The sequence below is a fragment of the Corythoichthys intestinalis genome, chromosome 11 (genome assembly GCF_030265065.1).
Source record: "Corythoichthys intestinalis isolate RoL2023-P3 chromosome 11, ASM3026506v1, whole genome shotgun sequence".
In the NCBI taxonomy this organism is placed as follows: domain Eukaryota; kingdom Metazoa; phylum Chordata; class Actinopteri; order Syngnathiformes; family Syngnathidae; genus Corythoichthys; species Corythoichthys intestinalis.
Window position 1 is genome coordinate 39,441,760 of NC_080405.1, and position 27,375 is coordinate 39,469,134.

The 27,375-nt window shown below is 38.3% G+C and overlaps 2 protein-coding genes across 6 annotated transcripts in view; one reads left to right on the forward strand and one right to left on the reverse strand.

The window, feature by feature from the left end:
* Positions 1-14,677, forward strand: part of flt4 (fms related receptor tyrosine kinase 4) — a 186,715-nt gene extending 172,038 nt beyond the window's left edge. For 2 of the 4 annotated variants that reach the window (XM_057850912.1, XM_057850915.1), the window contains 5 exons: positions 1,935-2,040; positions 2,104-2,228; positions 3,821-3,941; positions 4,324-4,409; positions 10,336-10,813. In XM_057850912.1, coding sequence (XP_057706895.1) covers positions 1,935-2,040; positions 2,104-2,228; positions 3,821-3,941; positions 4,324-4,409; positions 10,336-10,528 — 631 coding nt within the window. In that variant the 3' untranslated portion in view covers positions 10,529-10,813. Of the gene's footprint in view, positions 1-1,934; positions 2,041-2,103; positions 2,229-3,820; positions 3,942-4,323; positions 4,410-10,321; positions 10,814-14,470 lie in introns of those variants that run through there. The other 2 variants (XM_057850913.1, XM_057850914.1) reach the window with 2 other exon arrangements.
* Positions 14,678-14,831: 154 nt separating this feature from the next.
* Positions 14,832-27,375, reverse strand: part of ergic1 (endoplasmic reticulum-golgi intermediate compartment 1) — a 49,510-nt gene continuing 36,966 nt past the window's right edge. For both annotated transcript variants that reach the window (XM_057850922.1, XM_057850923.1), the window contains 5 exons: positions 27,001-27,105; positions 26,833-26,893; positions 23,438-23,538; positions 22,929-23,051; positions 14,832-20,720 (listed from right to left, as the gene is read on the reverse strand). In XM_057850922.1, coding sequence (XP_057706905.1) covers positions 20,613-20,720; positions 22,929-23,051; positions 23,438-23,538; positions 26,833-26,893; positions 27,001-27,105 — 498 coding nt within the window. In that variant the 3' untranslated portion in view covers positions 14,832-20,612. The remainder of the gene's footprint in view (positions 20,721-22,928; positions 23,052-23,437; positions 23,539-26,832; positions 26,894-27,000; positions 27,106-27,375) is intronic.

A 27,375-nucleotide genomic window follows, 5' to 3' on the forward strand; every position in this document is an offset into this window, starting at 1 on the left:
CTTACTCAATGCTCATGGGTGCTGAAGCCTATAAAATCAGTCGCACCCAAGCGGCAGCAGAGGGCGGCAAAACTCCATAAAACTCAATTAACAAGTGGGTATTTCACTCATTTCATTCTGTCTGAGCGGGGCATGTGCGTTAACTGCGTCAAATATTTTAACGTGGTTAATTTAAAAAATTAATTACCGCCCGTTAACGCGGTAATTTTGACAGCCCTAGTAAAAAAGTTTGTTTTTTTAGTTTTTGTGTTAATATATTCGAAGATTTTTGTTTTTGATAAAATCAATTTCTTGGTGACAATATACACTGTAGCTGTGTAAGTACAGGTAGTCCCCGAGTTGTGATGTACCCGACTTACGTGATTTCGACGCTACGACCCCAGAGTCTCGTCCGCTGTTCTGTCTCCAGTCCTTTTTTTTAAGTCATGTAAACTGTACCTAGTTCTTGCTTTGTCAGGATCCCCGCCCCGTAATTAAATGATTAATTCCAACTTATGCTGAAATTCCGGTTACATCGCTAGCCTGGGAACTGAACTCTTTCGTCACCCGGGGACTACCTGTATCTACTCATGAGATAAAAAATAAAGACATAGACAAGACATATTAGTTCTACGGGGGAAGAAATTGACAAAGACAGCTGAATTAAATATAAATACATACGTATATAAATTAATACAATGTTAATAAAAGGTAAATTCATGAAATTAAAATGAATTAAAAAAAAACCATTGAGGAAAACAGAAACACTCGGTTACAGCCCAATGTAACACTCTAAAGTAGTTTTTTTTTTATATTATTTAACTCATTGCATGCCATTGACATCGTTAGACATCCAATTTATTAAAACTGGGAGGCTTGGCCATGAATCCTCATCTTTACGTACCATTGGCGGCGCTAAGCGTCCAGTACATTCTGACCGGGAAGGGTGAATAAACGTACATTTGCCCCTCCATGTCTAAATGGATTGGACATCTAGCGCCATCAATGGCACTAAAAGAGTTATATGAGTGGCCTGTAAGGGGTTAAAAAAAGAAAAAGAAAAAAAAAAGTAATAATTTGTGTGTCGCACTATAAACGGTTAAAATAGTAAAATAAGTTCAAAATATTTTTACAGTCTATTTGAAATTTTGATTTTTATTTTACCTGAAACTAACTTATAAACTTATAAACACAATAACTACAGTTGTCCGATAATTACTTTTAGCCGACAACCGATATTCCAACATTTTCCAACTCCAAAAATCCGATATGCGGTCGTGCATTACACGTATTTATTATTTTTCAATCATTTATGGTTCATTTAATGTTTTCACCATGAATGCAAATGCTCCACTCACATAGCAAACAACAAATCCCAAGCATCTTAGTAGAGAGACATCTAATGGCCAATAAACATAACTGCTGTGCTAAGATGCGACCAGCCCTTATACAAAGGCAGAAGTCATCTACATTCACTTTGAAGGAAACATGCATATTGGCCCAAAACCGTCAATGAAAAAACGATATCGATGTTATCCGACATCATTTTTAAATGCTTTTATCGGTCTACCCGATAATATCGGGCAGCTCTAACAATAACTATAAATAATAGCAGCCAAAAGTGAGTATTTATTAGAAAATTATCATAATACATTAATAAGTCATTGAAATGAGTCATTATTGTGTATTATTGTTTGGTGGTGTTGAACTACATTGATTCCATTTCCAATATTCCGCCCCTCATGTATTATAACCAGCTCATCAGCATAGTAGCAACACTCTAATTGTGATGCAGCTCACTTCTCTACCACTATGCATACAATTGTAAATTCAAATTGTAAACACTTGCCTGTCCATGGAAATCCTACCGTTTACTTCCTATTCCCACAGTATTTTCACAACATTAGTTGAATGCTAAGTATGCTTTGTATGACTTAGCTGCCCTCTACTGGTAGATACGGCATCATGTTGGCGTGTTGGCACGGAGAACCTAAAGAGAGGCCCCCCTTTCCCGCCTTGGTGCAAACCCTGGGAAACCTGCTGCAGGACAACAGTCTGCCTGTGAGATAATCATTTGCGTGAGAGTGCTTTCGGCCTGTTGTTGATGTATTTTTTCCCCCTCAGGATGGGAAGGACTACATCCCTCTGAACCACTCGCACAGCTCAGAGGATGATGGCTTTTCTCAAGCTTCATCACGGCCTCCGTCCGAAGAGGAATTGAGGAAAGCCTGCAACACACTGCCGACGAGGTACTGGTGCAAGTTCATTTCTTGCTTCTTGCTTCTTCTTACATGATAAGCCATGCAGTAACACAGTACATTAGAGTTAGGTTTCCCCTGGGGGGCCATCATGACTGCGAATTGTGTGATTGCCTCGTATTATTACAGCAGGTTTTAAAATCGGAAGCAGGATAACAACAAAAATGCTTGCAGTATCTTAAAGTATTATAATAGTTGACAATGTCTAAAAGGGAACCTCAGACTTACAGACGCTAATAAGCCACAATTGTTTTTTTTTTTACTAATATATGTTATAAGAAACACAAAAAATATTGCCATTTATTTAAAAATCTATAATATTTAGTACATGTTTTGACCTACGGAGGGCGCCATGTTTAAAGCGCGCAATGGACGCTCGGGGTGACGACGTAGATTGTCACTGTCATTCGACGAATACTACCGGGTTACTGCAATTCCTTCTAAGCGGCGAGACATCCAACACATGTGCTGGCGAGTACTTACTATTTGTGTTTTTATTGAGTCTTTTATTACCTTTACATCGCCTCAAATACTTTTTGCATGTGTTTCCCTTTCATACTTTTAAGCATTGTATATTCTTGTGGTTGCCTTAAAGCAGATTGTTGATCTGTTGACCATATTAGTCACATACAAGGGCGTATATTTGCATTGGGACGGTAGGGACATAACAAACACTACAAACTTTTCAGGATGCTCAAATTGTCCCCACCAACTTTCAAGCAACCTTATTTGCATTATATAATAAGTTCAGTTACATAGATGATTTAGATTGTCTTCCCATATGTTGTATAGAATTGAACCTACCATTAGTAAGTGAATTATTTTCATTATGTTCAGACTTACATTTACCCCTTTTCACTTGCTGAATGTGCAAGTCCATTTTTGTTCCTCAAACGCATGTTTCATTGGCTGATGACTTGACCCCCTCAACCACGCATACACGCACGCATTTACAGTCCTGACAGAAATACAATGCAATAAAATAAATACAACAAACACAATAATGCAAAAAGACGTCAATGCTGTGGAGGTGGGGATCACACCACTAAATTTGCTACTGAAAGGCTGACCTGCATCAGAGTCAGCATAACATTAAACTGTGTGAATTTGCTAATATATAAATTGATCGTTTCCACACACAAACACACACCAAGCGGTCCATATCATTCAGGAGCATAAAATACCATGTAAAATATGAAATAAACATGCTTTTTGCTGTCATTGGCACTTTAAATTCCTTCAGTTGCTTAAAATTGTGACCCACAAATTTGATGACATTCTAAGAGTTATTGTTTTTTTTTTGTTTTGTTTTGTTTTAGCAATTATTCGCTGCAAGCCTCTCCCAGTCAAAATGAACGTCAAGCAGAAACATTTTATGATTCTCAGAATCGTAATGGCCATCCTACTATGACCGAACTATTGCCATCAAACTTAAAAGCCTCTGGGCACAGACTTGAGATCATTTTGGTGTTCATCAAATGTTCTCTAAAAAGAAAAAGTCACATGAGGTTTTTTATTTGAATCTCATTTTGATGCTCTGTCACGTAATGGATGTGCTGACCTCCCATTTGTCTTTTGAGCAGGTATTATAACTGCGTGCCCTTTGCTGGCTGCGTGCTTGTGGACGCCTCAAAGGCATCTCAGCCCAGAGTGAAGACGTTTGAAGAGTTACCTTTAGAAATTCATCCTCAGATGAGCAGTCAGGTAAGAGCTTTCATCCTATTGTTAATAAGTTTGCAAAAATAGATACAATATGGTTTTCACCTTTGAAAATGATTCACTTTTTAAGGAGTTATTGCACTGCAGAAAAGCATATTGATTTTTTTGTTGAAGATGGTGAGGTTACCAGTGTCAGAAATTTAAACGTCAGTCTTAAAGTTGTGTTCGGAATAAAGGTATAAAAGTGTGTGAAGCTAAAAATCCATTTGAACCGGGAGGTCTGAAAGTAAACTATAATGTTTTGGTGCCATTGGCGGTCCATTGAGACTGGGAGGGCTAGCAGTTTAAAACAATGAAAGTTGATTTTATTGCATGACTTCTGTGCTTTTTATGAGCTCAGCAGACTTTCATGTGACTCTCTCTTCAGGATAACCAGACAGACAGCGGGATGGTTTTAGCCTCGGATGAGTTAGAGCGCTTTGAACACAAGCACAAGGGAGCAGTGTCAAAAAGGTGAAACATGAAACAGCTTTATTTGTGTTTTTTTTTTTTCCGTCATGTTTGTTGTGATGTAGTTGTTGTGATAATGCAGTGAGTCAACATGATATACAAAAAAACGTCGAAAACTGTATTGTTCTCAACCCCATTTTGAATTTTTCACTGTATATATATTAACAACACAAACAAGACTGACTTGATTACGTATTAGCAAGGCAAATTTATTTGTATATGGCGGAAAACAATCAGGTGACTTGAAGTTCGGCTCTGAGACCCCCAATTTGGCCCAGTTTTAAAATTGTCCGATATGCACGTGTGATACATCATTGGAAAGCTTAAAATCTCAGTTTTCTGGGGGAAGAAACATTTTGGACATAAGGGCATTTAAAAAAAAAAAAAAAAAAAAGTTTTTTAAACAGCAAAACCCTATATGGAGGTGAGAGCACGCGAGAGCAGAATTACAGACGCCATGACTTTAACGAGATATTATCGCGTACTTACCTTGTTTCGATCCAAAAACTCCATGTCGCATGTATCACCGAGTGTCAAGACACAGCTGTGAATGGCCACAGCTGGATTTGTGGGGGATTTTATGGGTGAAACATGGTCATATAACAAGGGTCACGATGCAGAAATCGCAGACATCAAGGAGTGGTTGAGATTTTCTTTTTCATATATTTACCCTTTTAAACATTTTTTTTTCAATTTTTCTTTGTTTAGGTTGATTATTTATCATCTAACATATCAGAGAAAATGCGACAGTAACAAAAAAATACAATTAATCGATAGTTATGAGGTAGATATCCGTGACTTTTTTACAGACGCCATTATTTTCATTGTGACGTAAGTTGTTTAAAAGTTTAAAATATGCGAGTGAGTAATTTGTTAAAGTCGTTTTTTTAAACATTATATTACACAACAATTAATGATTCTAAGCTATCTCGCCATCCACCTACTGGTGACGCAGCACCAGGAGCAACGTGGGGTTCAGTATCTTGCTCAAGGACACTTAGGCGAGTTCATCAGGGCGGAGAATTGAACCCACAACCTCTGTGTTGGGGGACAACTACTCTACCACTGAGCCACGCCACCCCAATCGTGTTGGCATCATATTGATGTTTTCGCCGCTGTCTAACGGCTGTCGACACAAACGCATCATGGACCGAAAAATGACCGTTTATCTTCTCTGTTACTGCAACCAACCGCCACACGTCCCTTCACCATTTTGATGAATCAATGTTAACGATTGTCAGGAAGGTTTTTGGGTTCGTTTACTAGGCGGTGATTCCTTAGACAAGCAGAAAAACACGCAGTAATAGGAGGAATGTACGTAGCGGTAATATGTAAACACCAGTGACGTGCGGTAAGGTTCATGGTTGGTGAGGCACTGACTCCTTTAGTGTCAGATTTCCAAATATATGAACCAAAAAGGGTAGCTTATTCAATTGGCTACTGGTTATTTCATATCTCATCAGCATTCTTCACAAAACACGCGCACACGGTACATATTATCGATACGTAAAAGTAAGAAAATAACATGCATTTGCTCTACACCCTCAATGTGTTGGCAGTCGCAATTCTATAATTCATGCAACATAAATGAGAGTAAAGAGTGGTGTACAAAACCACAGAATTCAATTCTGACCTTTAGTGAAATATTCAGTTGTTTTTTAAACTTTTAATTCTGATACTTTAATCAATTTATTACAGATTGCTAAACAAAAAGTGTGAAAAGATAAACAAAGGATATTTTATTTAAGTCCAAAATTTAGTTTTTAAATATTCTATTGTATTTTTCTTAGTCTAAGCTCTTTTTTTTTTTTTTTTTTTTTTTTTTTATGAGATTGAAATGAAAACTGTATGTGGTCTTGCACCTCTGTCCTTCACCACAAAAACTGCCGTTACTTTGGAAGGCATAGGTTTGGTCTCAACATTCGTAGGGACGATATAACAGCATAACCTGCGTTTAGGTACACTTTTTGCTGGGGACGAGACATTAATAAGACCAAACAGATTGGATGAAGGGGGCAAAGGGCCACATTTCTCATGTATATGAACCAAATTAATTAATAGGCAAAAATGATCAATGCAAAATAAATCCTTATCTACTGATAATAACTTTTACGTGCATTGGTTCAGATGATACACTGTTCGATTCAAACCTCTGTTTTCAAAAAATACTAAAGAAACATTTTGAAAACTTCCTGAATAAATGTCTGGTTTTTATTAGCAAACATAAACATAATGAAAATAATTCACTTAATAATGGTAGGGTCAGTTCTATCCTTACAACATATGGAACTATTGAAAGATCTAAATTCTCTATATAACTGAACATTATATCAAGCAAAAAAGGTAAGGTTGCTTAAAAGTTGGTGGGGACAATTTTAGCATCCTGAAAAGTTGGTAGTGTTATGTCCCTACCGTCCCTATGCAAACCTACGCCCTTTTTGTAAAAGACCACCTTATTTTCCTTTACTTTAAAAAATCTCTCCGCCTCAATGGAGAGGATTGCTTCAATTACAGTAGATCGTTCTGTGTTCTATTTGACAAGCCAGAAAACACAGTGGATGTGTCCAAATGTCTAGCTAACCTTTCATCTTTCTCAGCAAAACCATGTAATCGTTTTACATATATGCCACGTTTAGAAGAGCTTACATGCTCATCGTTACCACGAAATGTTAACTCCTGTTTAGCTAGGATGCAGGTTGCATTAATGAGCTCTTTCAAACTCTTTCGGTTTTCCTTTACCTTGGGCGTTGTGGATGCTACCGTTGAGCTTCCGCTGTTCGTCAAAGCCAAATCGATCCTTGAGCTTCCAAAAGTTTTTAAAGCAATCAGGCTTTGAATGTGAGTGGTCGAGCTCTCATGTTTGCTGAGGCTTCGTGGTAGTTTTTTAATGTCACAATATCTCGTGTTAGTCCAGACATTGGCACAAGTTGAGAAGAAAAGGCAGGGAAAGCAGCAAAGGCGATTTTTCGAAGGACAGCCACATAGCCAGTCTTTTCGGGTGTACCAGTCCGTTTGAAAAGCGCGAGTTATCATCTGTCCCGTAGTTTGAAGCAAACCTTTTAGCTCCGGTGTTGTGTTAATCGCGTCCACTTTTGACGGAAAGTCCAGTTTCACGTACGCCCCCTTTCAGTGCGGCAGAGTACTATCTGCCGCAACCTGTGCCTTTTCACTGCGGTTTTATTTCCCATCAGCAAAACTAAATATGTCGCTAACAAACATTAAACTTTAAGGGTTAAAGACATGAGCCAGACTGTGGAAAATCAGGTCAAATAAACGTATCTGGAAACATTATAATGGCGACATGCGGATGTACGGCAACCAGCACGCTCCAATTCCATGTATCAACCCAGTTTGTTATGGATTGCGCAATCAGAGGTGAGGCTTTACTCGTTGCTGCCGCGCCTCTCGTTTCATTTCGTTATTTGAACAGGAAATGGGCAAATTCAGCGATTTTGACTATAAAAAATGTTTGAAATGAGTCATACATTAAGAGCAATGGACAAATATTAATATAAATTTGATGCTATAATTATTTTTTTGTCATGATGACAGGTGAGGCTCTGCCTCACCTGCCTCCCCTGACCGCACGTCACTGGTAAACACGATGAGCTGACGGACAATATGGCGGCACCAGTCAGGGGGGCGGAGTTGTGACGTCACGTGATTGGGGTCTATAGGCCAAACGAATCAAGCATGTATTTTAGTCCAAGGCCATTACACTGCAAATTAATCGATCATTTTTCTCAAATCTCATCAAATAATTTTCTCCATCTTGTTTTAAGACGAGTTAACACATTAATGTGTCAGATTATTCTACTTACTTTAAGTAAATACAGTTGTACCTCAACATACGATCGAGTCGACGCACGATCTTTACGACATCTGACGTAAAATTTGACTCGCCATTTGTTTCTACATCCGACAACATGTCAATACGAAGATTTACAACAGCGCAGTTTCTTTGTTTTCCCACAAGATGGACGCACCGCAGATTTTCTTGTAATGTACTCGGTTTAAACAATCCACCCCGTCCGTTTCGCTCTTCCACTATCCTTCACCTTTCCGTCCCGTGTCCGTCTCTCCACCTTTGGTTCCAGAGCTTTTAGTCACTGTGCCCCCCAGCTCTGGAACTACCTACCCCCTGACCTTCGCAGTATATCTACCCTTTCACTCTTTAAATCCAGACTCAAACACAACCTGTTCACTCTGTCTTACCCTCCATGATCCCCACCTCTGTTATATCTTTACGTGTCTTTATTGTGCTTTTAATCTTTTTATGATTGTTTTGTTCGTATTGTGATTCCATCTGTCTTGTGAAGCGTCTTTGTGTGGCTTGAAAAGCGCTCTAGAAATAAAATGTATTATTATTATCATTATTATCAACTCATTTGCTCCCAAAAACATATAAATACGTTCTATTTTTAATTGCTTCAGTGTCCCAAAAACGTCTTTTGCGTTTTTTTCACAAGAGGCATCTATAGGTTCCGATCTATCTAAAATATAATGCACAAAGCTCAAAACCCATTTTAAAGCAATAAAAGTGGCCACTGGAGGTCAGTAGCGCATTTGGTAAGAAGTGGACAACGATCGGGAAAAAAAATGCAAACGACACTGGAGGACTGTTTTGAAAAGAAAACGAAACCATCGTCAAAGAAGGATTAAAAAAAAAATCTATCTTGATGAGACAGTGATGTCCACAAGAGCGTCAGGTTCCACACGCGTTCTGGTTGGTTGAAACCAACGATGAAGTTGATGAAAAAAGTGAGACCGAGCTTGATCTGGACTCATCAGATTAGCCACGGGAACAGCCGAGAGCCTTCCCCGTTGTTATGTGCGCAAATAGCTCAACAGTTCAATTGTTTAGTTATTTGTAAATAAATTGTTACTTTGCGATCAAAAGCTCTATTTCTCTTGTTGTTTATCTTATTTTGTAAAAGGAAAACATTTTTCAGATGTTTGGGATGTAACTCAAGCAAAAAATAGCTGTGTATAAGTCAGTTATGTTTGAAATGTATGCTTTCACAAAAAGCTCAATTTCTCCGTTTTTTTCATCAGAAATTGGAAAATTGCTCAAACTAAGCTATTTTCTAATGCTGATTTCTAAAGAATGGAAAAAGATATGAACTAACTTTTTTCTGCTGAAAGAAGAGAGTCTAATCTTTCTTTTGGTGGGTTCCATGTTATATAGCAATAGAACAGAATTTTCTGTGGGCAAAATCAGTCAAAATCCAGTAAAACGGCCGGGAGCGAATTGCCTTGCTCTGGTGAAAATGACTGGGAGTGAAGTGAGTTAATTTTATTACCCTTTTCCATTCTGCACAGTTATGTAATATATTTATATTTGAAATATAAACTATGCGTATATCACATTTTTGCATTGGGAGAAAATACTTTTACTTTTTAGTTGTAAAGTAAATTTTAAAGCAAGTACTTTTGTACTTTTACTTGAGTAATTTTTTTCTTAGAGACTTGTACTTCAGTAATATGTTGCCCCCGTATCTGTACTTTTGCTTAAGTAAAAAAAAAAAAAAAAAAAAGACAAAGAAAGTAGTTCTTCCACCAATGGATGATGAATCTCGCGAGTATATCATTGAAAATCGTTGTGAAATAAGGCGAGGATAGCGTGATGCTATACTTCTGTAAATGGAGTGCTGGCTCGGTGTTCTGTAAATGATGTCATCAGACAGAGACTGGCAGCGGGAAGCATCCCTGTTGCTAAGGTGTTGCTATGGCGGTAACTCAAAATTGCGCGGTGAATTCCAATTTTGTTTTGTTATATGAGTTTTGAAGCAGGGAATGATGCATTAAATGAAATATCATTGAGTAATATGTTCTAGAGATGGAACTCTTCATTAGCCCTTTAATTTTGGCTATATTTTTAGGTGATAATTTGCAGATGCAATTAATCATTTCAGTGTCCTGCCTTTAGACGCATGAGCAGCAGCAGCAGCACTGAACCTCTGACGGCCTCCTTCGGCTCCACTCATGGACATTTCTTCAACCAGCTGGCGGGCCAGACCTTTTATAACAAGGAATATGGTCACTTGTCTGAGGAGGGCTTCTGCAGCAATGATTTCTTCTGCTCGCCGAATGCACCCTGTCTGACCTCCTCGAATGTGTGATTAATGATGACGGATAAAGGGCAAGAGGAAGGAAAGGGTTGAGAAATAAAGCAACTCTCAGTGTGTTATATTGAAGTATGTTAGTGTAAATAATAGAAAAATACATGGTGAACTTCACCCTGGACTGACTGGACTTTTATACACTGCCTGATAGCATAGCAGCCACTGGGTGGCAGCATTAGAATTTTGAAACAAGGCCTTTGTATTTTCCTACCACATTTACTGTATTTTTTTTTTCATTAGCTTTTGTATTCAAAGTGTTTTATTTGTACAACAACTGTTACCTTTTATGGGAAGATATAAAGAAATATATCTCCTCACTTTTCTATGTTGTCAGTTGATATTCTACACCCGACACCCCATAATCACAACATGAAAGATTCAGTAGCTAAATCTTTTCCACTGTTAATGTGACCTTTAACCTGATGATCTTTTGGAAGGGAAGTAAAACTAAACAAATGAGATAATGTGGTTGCGCAAATAAGCACATCCTCTTAAAACTGGGGATGTGGCTGTCTTCGGAATTAACCGATCACTTTTAAACTCATGTTTTAAGAGTTTCAATTAGCAACTACCACCATGTCAAATACCTTTACCTACCTAAATAACCTTTAGAAATAAATGCTCATCTCTTAAAGACTTTTGCTGAAGTTGCCACATCTTATAGAACACCTCACTTTCTGTCAAGAGCATTCAAATGATTTAACGGTGTCAGTCAGGAAAAGTGTCCAGAACAAATATTTTAAAACTCAGATAGAAAAAGAATAACATCCAAGTGTGTCTACATTTTGCAAAACATTAGGCTTTGATGTTGTTTTTCTTAAGAATGTTGATTTCACTGAGGCAAAGCACACATCCAAATCCACAAAATAATGGTTTCACCAGATGAAAAATAACATTTTTAAATGGTTCATCCAGACCTGAATTTCATGAAACATTAGTAGTGTGCTATGAAAAGCTAAAGTACTGTATTTTTTGGTATAAGACGCTACTTCTTTCAGTCATTTTGAATTGTGTGGCTTATTTGTTGAGTTTTATCGGTTGATAGGCAACACTTTGACAGCGGCGTCATAACACTGCCATAAGACCGTCATAATTATTACATGATAGTATCATGGGAATTAATAAATGCTTATGACAGAAGTCATTTAAGTGTCGTCTGGCAAGTTATGTCACTGACTCCATTTATGTCCAGCTCTGATCTTTTACATCCATTCAAAAGTGAGATAATTTGAGAGATGACACGAAATGACATCGTCATAAGTATTCATTAATGCTCATGGCAGTGTCATGTCAAAATTATAATGGTCTTATGGCAGTCTTATGGCGCAAGAGTCAAAAAATGTGTTACCAAATACCTAAACCCTAACCTAACCCTAAACCCTCACCAAACCTAAACCCTAATCTGCAACTAATGAAACAACTGGAACAGTAACTGAAGAAATAATTAGCACACAACAGGAATTTTGATTGTTATTTACATCAGTAGCGCTGCAATGCATGCAAGGAGGCATGTTCGACGACAAGAGTGTTGATGGCAGGTGGCAGCAGAGGTTGACTGTCTCCCCCACGGGAGCAGTGATGGCCAAATGCTTTGCAGCCAATTGGTTTAAAGCTTCAAGGTGCTTCATTTGGTGTTATTAGAGTCTTATGATGCCCTTTTAAAATAACGTATTATCAGTTAATGTCTTTTGGTGTAAATATCCCATAACACAGTGAGGACAGCTGCGTCTTAAAGTCCAGTGTGGCTTATCTATGAACAAATGCCATTTTCGTATCAAACTGTTGGGTTGCGGCCTATGGTCAGGTGCACCTTATTGTCCAAAAATTACGGTACATACAGTAAATTACCATCTGAATGACACCGTTCTTCTCAGCCCTTCCTATGTTGAGCTGGGAGACGCCGTGGCCTCATACAATGAAGAAATAGGGTGTGCATATTTATGCAATCAAACATTTTTACGTTTTTAAAGTTAAATGTGATCTTAGTTCAAATAAAAGTTTAGTTTAAATACACTGACACTGTTCACCAAATCTATTTTTGAAATTATCCTTGGACACGGGGTAAGGAAATAGGTGCCGCTGGAGTTTCAAAATGAATTTCTAACGATGAATCTTGCACATCGAAATACTCTACCAAAAATTCAGTCGCCATACTCCACAGGAGAGCTCCGGCAAAGGGCGGTGAGACGGGTGGCTGGGTAGAGATTCCATGCTGCGGTCCCACTGCCGCAAGCCACCCTCTCCTATTTTAATGCATACATTGCACTACTCTCCCCTCACAAACCATCACGGTGCTGGGTAATGGCTGCCAGCTGGGAACCTGGCAGCCACAGTAATAGGGTGGTAGGTGGGTCCCACACTTTTTCCCTATGGCGTGGCTCCCGGGGCGTGGCCTCCCCTCTGCCTGGGCTGCCGGCCGCTGGAGTGGGGGGAGGTCGGGGCTCCGATCTTGCGTCACCCCGTGGCGGCTCCTCGGTGTTCTCCTGCCTCCGCCTTCCCCTCTCTTCTCTGACTGGGTATCCGCCCTGTGCTCTGTCGCGGGTCACTGGCTGGGCGCCGGTGTAACGGCTGGGTGTTGCCTGCTCCGGCGGGGGACGCTGCCCTGCCCTGGGCTTGGTGGACCACTGGGGGACGATGGCTCCTTTGCTGGGCTGCGGGAGTAGGGATGGGCTGCGCTGAACCCCCCCGCCCTCACTCCCTCCCCGGGCTGGCTGGGTGGGGGCTGCGGCCCTGGGTTGGCACCCGCATGGCGTCTCCGCCTGTCTGCATGGCTGTCGCGCGCCTGGTGGGGCTCACCTGCGGCTGAACGTGATAGGGCGCGCTCGGGTGGGGGGTCCTGGTGCTGGAATTGGCGATGGAGCGGTGTAGGGTCGGTCGCCAACAGGCTTACACTCACAAGTGATTCACACGATTACTGGGTTCTAGATCACAGAGCTGATTTGTGTACACTCTACCTCTTTCAATCACTTAGCTTATAGACTCCCCCATCCCCGTCCCCCTCTTTCCCTGGTCAACAGGCCTCCCACATGGTGTCAACCGGAAATACATCTAGCTGACGATAGCACCAACATATTACTAGTTAGTGTAGACGTTCAATGTATTTCTTGTTGTAGTTTGTGTTTCTTGTGTTTCTTTCTTCTCTTGTGTTTCTTTTCTTCTGTTCCCCCATAACCCCTTCCTGTTCGCTGCTTTGTCATAATAAACGAGGTATATTGAATGACCACAATGGGAGTATGTCAAGACTCTCAATGTGAAACATTAAAACTGTTCAGACCATCCGGGCACTTAGACTTCCATTCTCCGTGTCAAACAGCTAAACAGGACAGGCTAAAAAAAAAAAAAAAAAAAAAAAAAAAAAAAAAAAACTTCAGTCGCCAAAAATTTAAACATAAAAAATTCAGTTGCAAAATTTCTGTCAACATAAAATCAGTGTAAAAAAAGTTGTTACAAAAATTTAAGTCATCAAAAATATGGCGACAGAAAATCATTCGCAAAAATTTCTGGTGCAAATATTCGGTCGCAAAAAAATACTTTGCAAAAAAAAAAAAAAAAAATCAGTCACAGACAGGTAATTTTATCAGACGTTAATTGATGGCTTCTCCTCGGTTATCCAGACGGATGTTGAAACTTTTTCGCAAATTAAATTTAGATGAAAAAGTTCAGTATTTAGAAATTAATTTTCAAACTCTGGCACAGATTTACTCATGATAGGGAAATGCATTTTGAGTATTCACAGCCATTGCTTAATAACCTAACTACAGTTTTGCGTGTTTTTTCTTTTTGTGTGAGGGCGTTCAATTAATCTTGGCGCAAGACTGAAGCAAAATAGAGTGCTGTGAACTTTAAGGTTGATCCATATGTGTCTTTTTTATTTGTCATGATTTGGCCTTGAATATGCTCAAGTCACTGATTGACAAGCTCATGATTCATCCTACACAGTGGGCACATATGCACTCAAGCTGTCATTTAATGGAGGAGGTGGCCCTTTCAATGTGTGGTGACGGAGAAGACCACCTGAGGCGGCGAGATGTCGGGTGAATTAAAAGCAGTTGAGTCACACTAAGAGGTTCTTATCAATGCAACACGTACGCACGATGACAGCTTATCCACTCTATTGCACGCTGACATCACTCATGACGACCTGAATCGTAAATGAGGTGACTAGGAGCAAAGTCCACCTCATTCACGTGCTTGTACACCAAATGAGATGCAAACGTTCCAGTCTCCTGTTTTCATTTCTATGTACTGAAACATCTATTTCCAGTGGTGAATGTTTGACTTTTTAACCAACATTGCACTTGTTTTAGTATGTGCGGAAAAAATTGTGGACAAGCAACAGTTCAGCTAAGCTTTTATTATGAAAAGAACATTTTCAGTTCAAGAGTACAAAAGCACCGTTTTGGAATTTGGACCTGGCATTGAGTTCTGTACCAGATAACAGTTTAAGGAGGAGAAGGGGGCAAAATAAATAGATCACTTCAACAACCTCAATGACTGTATGACAGTAACTTCATTGGCATCGTGATCAAACAAAAATTTATCATAATACGAATAAGGAAACGGATAACCGCAATCTTTTTAGAACGAGGGAAGTTATCTGATAAAAAGAAACTGGCAAGACAACAGGTGGTGAACAAGCATGGGAGGAATACAATTACAAAGGGGAAATAAATCTTATATTAACATGTGGTGAGTCTCAAAATACAAGAAATGTGTACTGCTTTTTATAGTTCTTTCCGCCAGAGCAGACAAACCAGAACATTGACATTGTTTGTCATGTTAAACAGTAAAAAAGAAGAAAAAGTACATCATAAGCAGAAACTTAAGTACCGCAAGCTGAACTTATGCTATGTAGTGCTGCAACGATTCATCGATTAACTCGAGTATTCGATTAGAAACAAATAATCAAATAAAATTTTGTTGCTTCGAGTATTCGTTGAATTAAAGTGGCGTTGTAATGGTTTATTTGTGTTTGCATTTCGATTTATTGATTAGGGTGGTCACACTACACTCTGGTCTGCGTCATTTCACATGGCTGTATCCAACTGCTCCCTGTTCAGACAACCATAAGCCAAGTTTTTGTTTGAGCTCATGTTTTTTAATGCATTCGTAATTTAGTTTATAGGTATATTTAGCCGTTTATGTGTCTGAACTATTTGTTAGGAGCATTGTAAAAAAAAAAAAGCATCTTATAGCATTTAAGCAAGCGGACTTTTGCTATGTAAGTTAGCCAATTTTTCTTTTGGTGTACATAGATCCTTTTTTTTTTTTTTTTTTATACCGTTTGTTGCTCAGCTCTGGTATTTTAATTGTTCATGTTCCTTATCAGATTACTCAATTAGGCTATTCGAACTAACTAGTTCATCGATTAATCGACTACTAAAATAATCGATAGCTGCAGCCCTAATGCTATGTAAACAGAACTCAGAATTTTAAGTAAACTGAACTTAAGTTTAAGTACATAAAGTTATTTCAAGAAGGATTTCAACCGAAGTGTCCCCTATGACAACGCAATGAGTAGACAAGTGAGCTAGTCAACTATGCTGTTGCCAGCGCATTTATTTGCAACTATCTGAAGCGAAGCTAGGGACTAGGTGTGTGACAAAATATCGAAATGGTGATATATGGTGATACTTTGATGCCAAAAGGTTATCGATATGCTCCTGCCAAAGTCGAGATATTGTTTTAAAAAGTTTTCAATGTCTAAAAATGAACCAACAAGTTGCTACCAAAATCTTCCACCATAATAGTTTCTCAGTTAACTCTAGGGCTGCATTGACGGTGCTTGACACCCAATCCATTTAGACTGGGAACGTTTGTTCATTCGAAACCAGAGCATTCGCAGTCATTCTGTCTGATTTTCAGGGCATTTAAAGGTCACTTGCTGTTCATTTTAGGGCAATTACAGGCCATTTTCTGTTGATTTTGAGTCACTGCCTATTCTTTTGGGTGATTTCCAGGTCACTTCCTGTTCTGTTACTCAAAATAAACAGGAAGAGACCCATAAAATACCCCAAAATCAACAGGAAGTAACTGAAAATCAATAGGAAAATGACCTTATACGTATGCCCCAAAATTACCTAATTGCATCGGCTGCCACTATCAGCCATAGACATTTAGGGTTCATTCGCTGCCATCCCTCCCAGTTCAAATGGATTGGACGTCTACAAGTCATAAACTCATTCCAATTCACAGCAGAAGCTTGTTTTTCTGCTTATTAGTTGTTTGTAGAATATCCTAGAATGATTTCCTGACCAATATATCGATAATCGTTGTATCGCCATATCGTCAGATCATCATTATTGTGAGCTTTGTATCGCAAATCATATCGTATCTTGAGGAACCAAGAGGTTCCCATTCCTACTAGGGATCAGTTCAAACAACTTAGCATTCCAAGTTCACATTCATTTTTACAAATTCTGCTTACTCAGAAATATAAAATCTACCCCATAACTTGAAAGTTCAAGTTAGCACAACTCATTTCATCACATTAACACAGCTACGAATTGACATTTGCCGATTACCGGTGTAAGGTATATTGTGGTATGACACGTCAAGGTTTCAAAACTGCAAAAATTTTCCGTCATACCATCCTTAAGGTATTAGCTATTTTGTATGTCCCAAAAACGCATGGAGAAATCCCCTCACTTGCAGCTGTGAGGCTCAACCTTCCCCACCGGTTGTTGCTCAGTGTCAGTGAGTCAGCTGTGCTACACGATGGCTGGAGGAGGTGAAACTCCTGAACTTTTTCATCGAAGAAAATGAAATCACTAGTATGGGAATACTTCGGCTACAGAAAAGTTACAGACGGCCGTGGCTTAGAAGCGGGCCAACCGACATGTAAAAACATGTTTGCTGAGGGTAGCTGCTGCTGATTTCGCATTTATGCAAAATTAAAGGTGTGTAAACACTGTCATGAACGTTTCCCACCAGCTATGAGTTAACTCCAGCGTGTTTAGTGTGTCTAGCGATGGTAAAACATGTTTTTTTCTCTCTGGCAACTGTGTTGAGAAAGAGTGTGTGTGTATAATGTAAACATGATACGAGTCATTCGCACGTGCGTTTTATGGAAAATAATTCAATTATTTTTATTCTGATGGTAATAATGTTGAGCTGTGGCTGTGGGTTTAGGCTTACTTAAAGGACCGCATTCATAATAGCAATTTTAGTTTGAATATTTTGTTGTTTTTTTTAAATGTATTTTAACTTAACATTATACTTATGTTTCAATTTGCTAATATGTTTAGATGAATAAAAATCCTGTTCAATGGATTTTTTTTTTTAAACCCAGATATCTCAAAGTAACACATTTTAGGGCCAGTTGCAATACTGTGATATTCTGGCATAAGGTTATCATACTGTCAGAATATCATACCGGCACATGGTTGGGTACGAATACTCAATACACCAAGTAACCAAAGTAAACTTGAAAATGTGAGTTGTGCTTAACTAAAATCTTGAGTTAGCATAACTTATTACAAGTTTTTTTTTTTTTTTTTTTTTTTTTACTGTGTAGTGCATTACTATTTTAGGACTGTGTAAAATATGAGTTTTACATAATTTTGTAAATTCATACAAGCAGGTTTGCTTCTTAAAATTCTTTAAACTTAATATAGCTCTACAATTACTAAAATGTGCCCATTCCAAAATATTAAATTAAAAAACTTAAATATCACATAACTATCACCATCCTGTCGCGTTACCCAAGTTAGGTTCCAACCCCCTCCAAAAACGTTCTTAAAAAGGAGAAAACTACCACCGTATATAGTTATTATTTGGTACTATGGTATAAAAATATGAATCTAATCTCTATTATTTGCTGAAAATCCTATACAGTACTTGACTGTTTTGGCTGAAACACTGATGAATGCAAAAATATTGCTTTGGTGATAACTTGGTGCCAAAAAAAAAAACTGCGTCGAAGTAATAAGTGAGAGGAAGAGCTGTAGTGTAAATAATACTAACATTGAAATTTACAAAAATATAACAAAAAGAATGCACTAAATGGTTAATTGCTGTTTCGACTTGGACGCGTGTCTTAACCACCGGGGGCAGTACAACTTTAACTTTTTATAGGGCACTCATCGAAATCATTGGCTGCCATTAAGGGTGCTAAACGTTCAATCTGTTTTGCCTGTGACATTTATCCTTGTCAATGGCGGGCAATATGATAAATACTATGGGGAAAAAAAAACTTATTCCAAAAAAATACATACATATTATGTAAAAAAACAGTAATGATGAATAAGTATTAGGGATGTACCGATCCAATCACGTGATCGGAAATCAGGCCGATCGCACCATTTGTCAGAGGACACTCTCCATCCTGCTGCTTTTCTTGGTCAGTAAGCAGCGGGAGTTTGCTTGTTAAAGTTAACAATGATTGACAGGCGTTGAAGCTTTGATCATGCCAGAGAAGCTTTCATGCAATGCTAATTTTCATTAGCTCATCAATGGTGTATTATATTGTATATTAGCCTCAAGCTAACAGGTTTTCAGGAACAAAGGAATGCTAAGTGTGTTTTGAAGGCATGTCGCGATCCGATCACGTGATCAGAAATCTGTCCAAACCCATCATTTTTCAGAGGATCGGAATCGGGTGAAAAGGATCAGGTTTTTAATTAAAAAACATATATTTATGTTTGTCTGCTTCATGCTCGTACAGCCTCTTACGCTCCCTCCTGCTGCGTTTCTTGGTCAGCAGTAACCTGGACTTAGTTATTTAAAGTCAACAATAATCGACAGATTTCTCGATTTGATCTTGCCAGAGAAGCTTTGCAGCTCTACCATCAAAGGGGCCGAATGTGTCAATCATCTTTTAGCTTGTTATACATTAGCGGTAGTGTGCTGTGAAAACTCATTGTGTAAGTGAGAGGCTGTTCTCAACAGGGTGAGCGGATTCTAGTGGACTCACTCACTGAAGCATTTAAAAAAAGAGAGGTACTCTTTCTACATTATTCTTGTTTAAAAATAATTCACACTGTGAAGGTGGCACGGTGGGACAGTAACATGTTTAAAACTTTTTGTTTTTCGGTTTCGGGGCGCCAGATTTTCAAAATCAGGTGACTCAGGTGAACAACTATGTGATCAGGACATCTCTGATATATATATACACTAACTAGTATATAGATTTTTACCTGGCATTCAAATATGTCTAAATCAAATTTTGGGGTCATGCAGGTACACCTAATCTTAACATGGCGGCCCAAAACGTGATGTCCACACAGGTCTTTACGGGTTAAACCTTTTTTTTAATTACCAAAAATAGTCACTCGCCCTAAAAAGATTTAAATTCAAAGTTTAACAACTAATGTACTGTAAACGGATTCAAAATTGCTCTAATACTTTATTACTGCATTTGTTGTATTTTTTGTTTCGTGCTAGCATTATGCAGGTGTACATTGAAAAAAATGTGTTTGTTTGTTGGAAATAAAGAGAACTGCACAATTTTTTTTTTTTTTTTTTTTTTTTTTTACAGTAAACTAACAGGGAATGGAAAACTCTTAGGAATTATTTACTCATAAAGAGCTTGCGTCTCAATTTTTTGTCAGCAAAAGGCAACGTTTTTAAAAAGAAAGAAAGAAAAAAAAATCCATAAGTCCAGGACCTTACAGGCAAATGTAAACCATTTGGGGGTTGAGGGATTGTGGTATACCAAAACGCACACATCACATTTTACAGTGACTTAATAGATCACCATACTGTTCACTAAATGAAATGGAAAAAAATTAAAGGTTCATTTAAAAAAAAAAAAAAATTCTTCAAACAAACTAATAGTTTGTATCACTCCCTTGGCTGACCCCTGACACACTCTCAAGTTGGACGGAAGAAGCAGACATGTGATAGTCAGCATCCACATCACGTCACCAGAGCGCGCAGAGCCGGAGGGCAGCATCAGTAACTGAGACGTGAACCTGTAGCCTGATAGTTAGATCCTTTGCTTTAAGCCCTTTACTGGTCACCGTGATACATTCTCTACAAGGAAGCCAGATTAGATTTAGCAAACAGACTACTTTGCACTTATAAATAAGACATCATGGGTAGGTGTGGAAGGACGTGAAGGGTGTTTGTCGAGTCACTTCTAGGACATTTTTCCAATCTGGACTTTTTTCCAGGCCTCTGATGCGGTGAATATGCAGGAATCAATGATGCCTGCCACAGTAAACGTTCCTCCGATGATGGCGCAAATCTGCACACAAAGAGGCACATGCAATATCTCAGCAATGTAATGCTTCCAACATACTTACAATCGGTTTTAGTTGCATATAAAAGTAAGGAATGTGAGCAAAGAAGATCATACTTGACTCACAATGTTAAGAGATGACTCATGAGTGCACTTGGAGCACAGTCATCGCCTGCCTTTAAGTTCCGTTAAGTCATTTTGAGCCCAAAACAACACAAAGGGTGGAACTCATCATCTGAACTGCCAATTAGGCTTGACCACATTGTAAGTCAGCAAGTTCAAAAAATGCAATACGAAAAAAAATATGTTCTTTCCATCCAGAGAAGAATGGATCAGATTTCTTTTTCATTTAAGAATCAAATAGTAAAAAAATAAAAAGTCATGGAAAATATGATTTCATCATCATCAATAGGCAAAAAAAAAAAAAAAAAAACATTTTACTGAGACTAAAACTGTATTGAAAAAAAAAAAACCACTACATAATTAAAACCATATCAGTTTATTTCAATATTACAGGTCAGTGGTAACCTGTAATATTGAAATAAACTGTAAATTAATAATGACACATTTCAACGAGAGTGGCAATGTTTTTTTTAATTGGAAAGCAGGGTATAAAATTGTTTTTAAATCACGAAACATTTAGATGCTAAAAATGAAGAAATCGGATTTTTTTTTCTTGTCCTTGTCTCTTTGCTCTTGTCCCAAAATTAGATTTTCTAACCCCTGCCTTTTTTAGGGAGACAATAAGAGAAAAAGAAAGCAAAAGTAACAAATAAGGTGCAAAACATCTGTCTTAAATACAACATTTCCCCCCCCTATTTGTGCTGTCAGCCCTCAATTGCAAGTCATAATAACTACATAAAGAAACAATCTTTCTCATGGAATAATCTATTTAACAACAGGTTGTTAAATTCCCTTTTCCGCCAAAAAACAATAACCAACCAAAATTTAAATGACAAAACCCGAATTAATTTGAAAAAATGCTTTATCGCCCGGGCCGACAATAGTCAAAACAATGTGAAATAGTCAAAAAGTGATGTCTGTGTGATAAGCTGCTCCTTGAACATACTGCTAACTAGAGGTGTGCGAAATTTCCGATTCTTAGATTATTCGCGATTCGGCCGTGGATACGATTCACAAACATCCACATTCCGATTATTGAAATATGTCTAGTAAAGCGGAGGTAAAACACACTCAGCGCGCCGCGCGGTCTTCGGGACGCAATGAGGAACGGAGCGAGAGTAGCTAAACATCATGCTTGTCATTACCTGGCCCCTCGGGTAATGCCAATGCTCAACTCCCGGCTCTAGCTCAACTCATGCCGCGAGATAAAAAAACAACAACATACCTGACTGCTGCCAACAGCTGCTACAAAGTACGTCCACTTAATGGTACGGTAGATATCATATTTATATAGGACTAAATGCAAAATAGACTCAGTGGCGTTAGCAGCACATGTACAGAAAGCTAGATGCGGGCCTTAGTAAACGGCCGCCATCTTAAAGCAGTAGACTTCCCTGCAAGGCTGTTGTAGCAAACCTAATTAACTTTTTATCTAAAATACTCCTAAATCGGTAAAATATTGACTTGAATCTATATTTAAAATAGTTTTAAAACTTTCACATGTCGAAAGTAGACAAAAGGGAAATTATGGAATAACAGGAGCAATTTTAATTTTAATATAATGTAGTTTAAAGCTGCTGATACAGAATGGGGGATTTAAGTATATTATTTATTGTTTTTAACTGTTAACTTGATACTGAAATAGTTGTTTATTTAAGGCCGCGAGGCTTTTTTTTTTTATATATATATATATATATTTTTTTTTTTTTTACAATTTTTGTAACCAATGTACAAAACATTAAAAGCAGCTAACAGCGGTGGGCGTGGCCTTAAAAATCAATTTATAATCAAATCGTAGCCTCTGAATTGTAATCGTAATCAAATCGTTAGGTGCCCAAAGATTCCCACCTCTACTGCTAACAGCTATGAAGTCCAAAGAGCAAATTTGATTCATATTTACACATTCGTATATACAGAATAATTAATCCGCATATAAATATTTGAAATCACGAAAGGAAAGAATGTTCCCCTCTTCACTTCATATGGTAAATGCTCCAATGTGACGACATTACCATCTACAGACAGAAAATAGAAATAAAGTGATGTTTGGATGAGTTTTCTGGTATTAAATCCATAACAGAGTTCACTCACACTAGTGATGAAGCGGTAAAGAGGTTGCCTCCTTTCTGTGTACTTGACTGTGATTGGGCTGAGGTCATATCGGAACCAGATGGCCGGTATGATCCTTCCCGTGTGGCTGTATGCAACATATTCCTGTGAAAAGAACGCGTGTTACATATCAGGGTACTGTAGGAGAAGCGCTCTAATCCACAGAGTCATACACCCGCTGTGTGACACTGTGTTTTGGATTAAAGGCCAACGACGGGTAATTGCATCCTTATCTGGAGGTCGTTATGAGTCATAATAGCATCACATTACTCGCGATTTATTCAGAATGAATTTTAATTCAAATCATATGTGGGAACTGTGTTTTGGTTATATCATAAGAGAACAAGTAACCTGTGTGGTTTGATGTCATCGTATTACACACACTCGTTGCTCACTGCCCCTACTTGCATCACAAATGTATGCGTTTTTTGTAACATGGTTTCCACACATCAATAGTTACACTTAGAACAGAGGAATTAGAATTACTGCACCTTGTTGGCTACCGTATACTGGTAGGAGAACCTCTGTTTGCCTGATAGATCTTCATATACTGTTGGAACGATCTTCAGGATATAGTCATGTGAGGCCAACGCTGTAAGGAAAATAAATATGTATTTTTTTAATTTCATTTTTCAGTTTATTCATTTTCTGTGTAGAAAATAATTGCAAGGAAAATGTCATTGGGTATTTATTAGAGCTGTCCCAAATCACATATTTTTGCACCCAAGTTCGAGTCACTTGATTTTGAAAATCTGCCGATACAGAGTACCGATTCGATACTTCAGAAATTTTAAAGATTTTTACAAAACAACCATTTTTGTTGTTTCTTTTGACAATATCCTTCATTATTTTGTTGCTTTCTGATCTTCTCTAAACATACAGTATTGCGTAGTGCAAAACATTTTGTTTTTGTTTTAGTTTTGAACACATCCTTTTACATCTTATTTTGTTGCTTTGTAGCCCTTAAAGTAAAAAAAAAAAAAAAGTTTTCCATCTGATTCCAATCTTCTAAAAATGACATGCTCAAGCCCGATTTCCGATTACGTGATCGGATTGGGGACATCCCTAATTAGTATATCTCCAGATTATTTTGTCACTTGTAGCCCTTAACCGATACACTGCCATCGACCGTGATAGACGTTAAATTTATTTGAACTGGGTAAGATGGCATTGCGTGATCATGCTTCACTGCCACCGACGCTTATAGACATCCAATGATCTCCATTCCAATTTGACTGGGAGCGATCTTTCGATCGCCACTACCCCTCCTAGTCAAAATGGATTCGACGTCTATCGCCATCAATGGCAACCAATAAGTTAATAATTTCAAAATAAAAAATTAAAAATACATTTTGCACCCCGATCTTTTTCATCCGATTCAGATCTTCTAAAAAAATGACATAATCAGATCTGGGATATCCCTAGTATTTACAGTATAAACACCATGATCATCACCATCATCATTTCTCTCTGTTTAATGTTTCTGACACTTTTGAAGACATAAAATTGGATTGCCATGTCCATCACAAGATGAAAATGAAAACGGAATTGTCATGTAAATGCTCAAACCTATACACCTAGTGCATACTCAACAGGTGGACAGTGCTTAGTTGTAAAGCTGGTTTACAATTATTATTCGGGATTATACTTATTAACTAAAGCAAGTTTTTAAAAAACCGCCATGCACCGAGGGCGCGAAAGTTGAGCCACAAACAAACACAGGACTGAGGTGTCACTACCTTATTTTAACTGCTGGACAAAAGTATTGGCACCCCTGCAATTCTGTCAGATAATGCTCAATTTCTACCAAAAAACTATTGCAATTACAAATGCTTTGGGAGTAATATCTTCATTTATTTTGCTTGCAATGAAAAAACACAAAAGAGAATTTAAAAAATAATAATAATCGTTATCATTTTATACAAAACTCCAAAAATGGGCTGGACAAAAGTATTGGCATGGTATTACTTGGTAGCACAACCTTTAGACAAAATAACTGCCAACAACCGCTTCCAGTATCCATCAATGAGTTTCTTACAATGCACTGCTGGAATTTTAGACCATTCTTCTTTGGCCAACTGCTCCAGGTCTCTGAAATTTGAAGGGTGCCATCTCCAAACTGCCATTTTTAGATCTCTCCACAGGTGTTCTATGGTAACCAGGTCTGAATTCATTTTGGCCACTTTAGAAGTCTCCAGTGCTTTCTCTCAAACCATTTTCTAGTCCTTTGTGAAGTGTGTTTTAGGTCATTGTCCTGCTGGAAAACCCATGACCTCTGAGGGAGACCCAGTTTCCAAGCACTGGGCCCTAAATTATGGTGCAAAATTTTTTGTAGTCTTCAGACTTCATAATGCCATTGAACAGTCAAGCAGTACGGTGCCAGAGGCAGTAAAGCAACCCCAAAACATCAGGGAACCTCCGCCATGTTTGACTGTTGGGACTGTGTTGTTTTCTTTGAAGGCCTGTTTTTTTTCCTAAAAACTCTATGTTGATGCCTTTTCCAAAAAGCTGTACATTTGTCTCATCTGACCAGAGAACTTTCTTCCAAAACGTTTTTTGGTTTTCTTGGATAAGTTTTGGCAAATTCCAGCCTGGCTTTTTTATGTCTCTGGGGCAGAAGTGGGGTTTTCCTGGGTATCCTACCATAGAGTCTCTTTTCATTCAGACGCCGACGGACTGCAGGACAGCTTGAACTTGTTGTGATGTTAGTCGTGGTTCTTTATCTACCATCCGCAAAATCTTTAATTGAAATCTCTCGTCAATTTTTCTTTTCCCTCCACATCTAAGGAGGTTAGCCATAGTGCCACTGGCTTTACAATTATTGATGACACTGCGCACGGTAGACACAGGAACATTCAGGTCTTTGGAGATTTTCTTGTAGCCTTGTGATTGCCCATGCTTCCTCACAATTTTGCTTCTCAAGCCCTTAGAAAGTTCTTTGGTGTTCTTTCTTTTCTCCATGCTTAATATGGTACACACAAGGACACAGGACAGACGTTGAGTCAACTTAAATCCATTTTTACTGGCTGCAAGTGTGATTTAGTTATTGCCACCACCTGTTATGTGCCACAGGTAAGTAACAGGTGCTGTTAATCAAACAAATTAGAGAAACATCACATTATTTTTCAAAGGGTGCCAATACTTTTGTCCGGTCCATTTTTGGAGTTTTGTGTAAAATGATTCAATTTTTTTCCCGTTCTCTTTTGTGTTTTTTCATTGTAAGCAAAATAAAGGAAGATATTACTACCACAGCATTTGTAATTGCAATTTTCTGGGAGAAATTGAGCATTATCTGACAGAATTGCAGGGGTGCCAATACTTTTGGTCAGCAGTGTGTGTCTGTATGGTGTTATTGTGCTTTGTGGAGCACAGTGGGAATAAACTTGTCAGCTTTATTGTGTTTTTATGCCAAGAGATGTTACTAGACTGTATGTAGTGAAGTACTGATGTGCTCTTTTCAGAGGTTTTTCACCAACGTCACAACTGTCACGTGATTCCACCACAAGAACCTTCAGCCTTTTTGGCTGTCTAACACACTACATATGCAGTGCGAATGAATATAAATAGAGCGAAAAAACAGGTAATATCGTATCATCATGCGCGTGTGTGTGTGTACTATTTTTTGTAGAAGGCCAGAATGGTGGCACATTATTTGGGTGTAAGTGCGGCGACGTCACATGAAAAACCTCTACACAGAAGCTTTCTCATTGTCCCCATACAGTGGGCTCCACATTAAGACCATGTTGTATTTTGAGAGAATTCTTTTTCCTTGCTGACATCCTCTGTGATAAAGCGTGAATCAGATTTGCATTCAATCTTCCAGCATTCCATCTCTCTGAATCACATCATGTAATCACACGGGATGAAGAGATGTGTAGTTACGTACGATTTGATGCCAGCTTGTCAGCTCCTCCTAAAGCATTGAAGGCACCTTGAACATTTTGTACCTGTTGGATAAAAAAAAAAGAGACAGGATAGGTTTTTACTGTTTTGTTTGATGTTATATTTTTAATGTTTTGTGTTGTTAATGTGTCATAAGTGTGTCATTTTAGACCTGAAGCTTCTCTCCAAATGCCAGCTTGTGGATTGTGTGAGTCATGTCAGGGCTTTGGGGCTGGGCTGTGGCACTGTGTGTGGACACGTGAAAATTTCCTGGCACCTGATCACACATGCACAAATACAATCGCAAATACTGCCAAAGGTGTAAAAATGACAAGTCAGTTCACCTGTCTGTAATAAGCAGCTTTGATTGTTCCTGTCAGAGGGTGTTTCCTTGAAAATTACAATGTGAGCATATAATATTGCCCGAAACATTTCCGATTTAAATTTGTGGCTTTTGTCAGCAGTTCCATATTTAACTTTTTACAGAGAAAATGACTATTTTGGGGGATTCAACAAAACAAACAAACAACAAAGAATCAACATCACA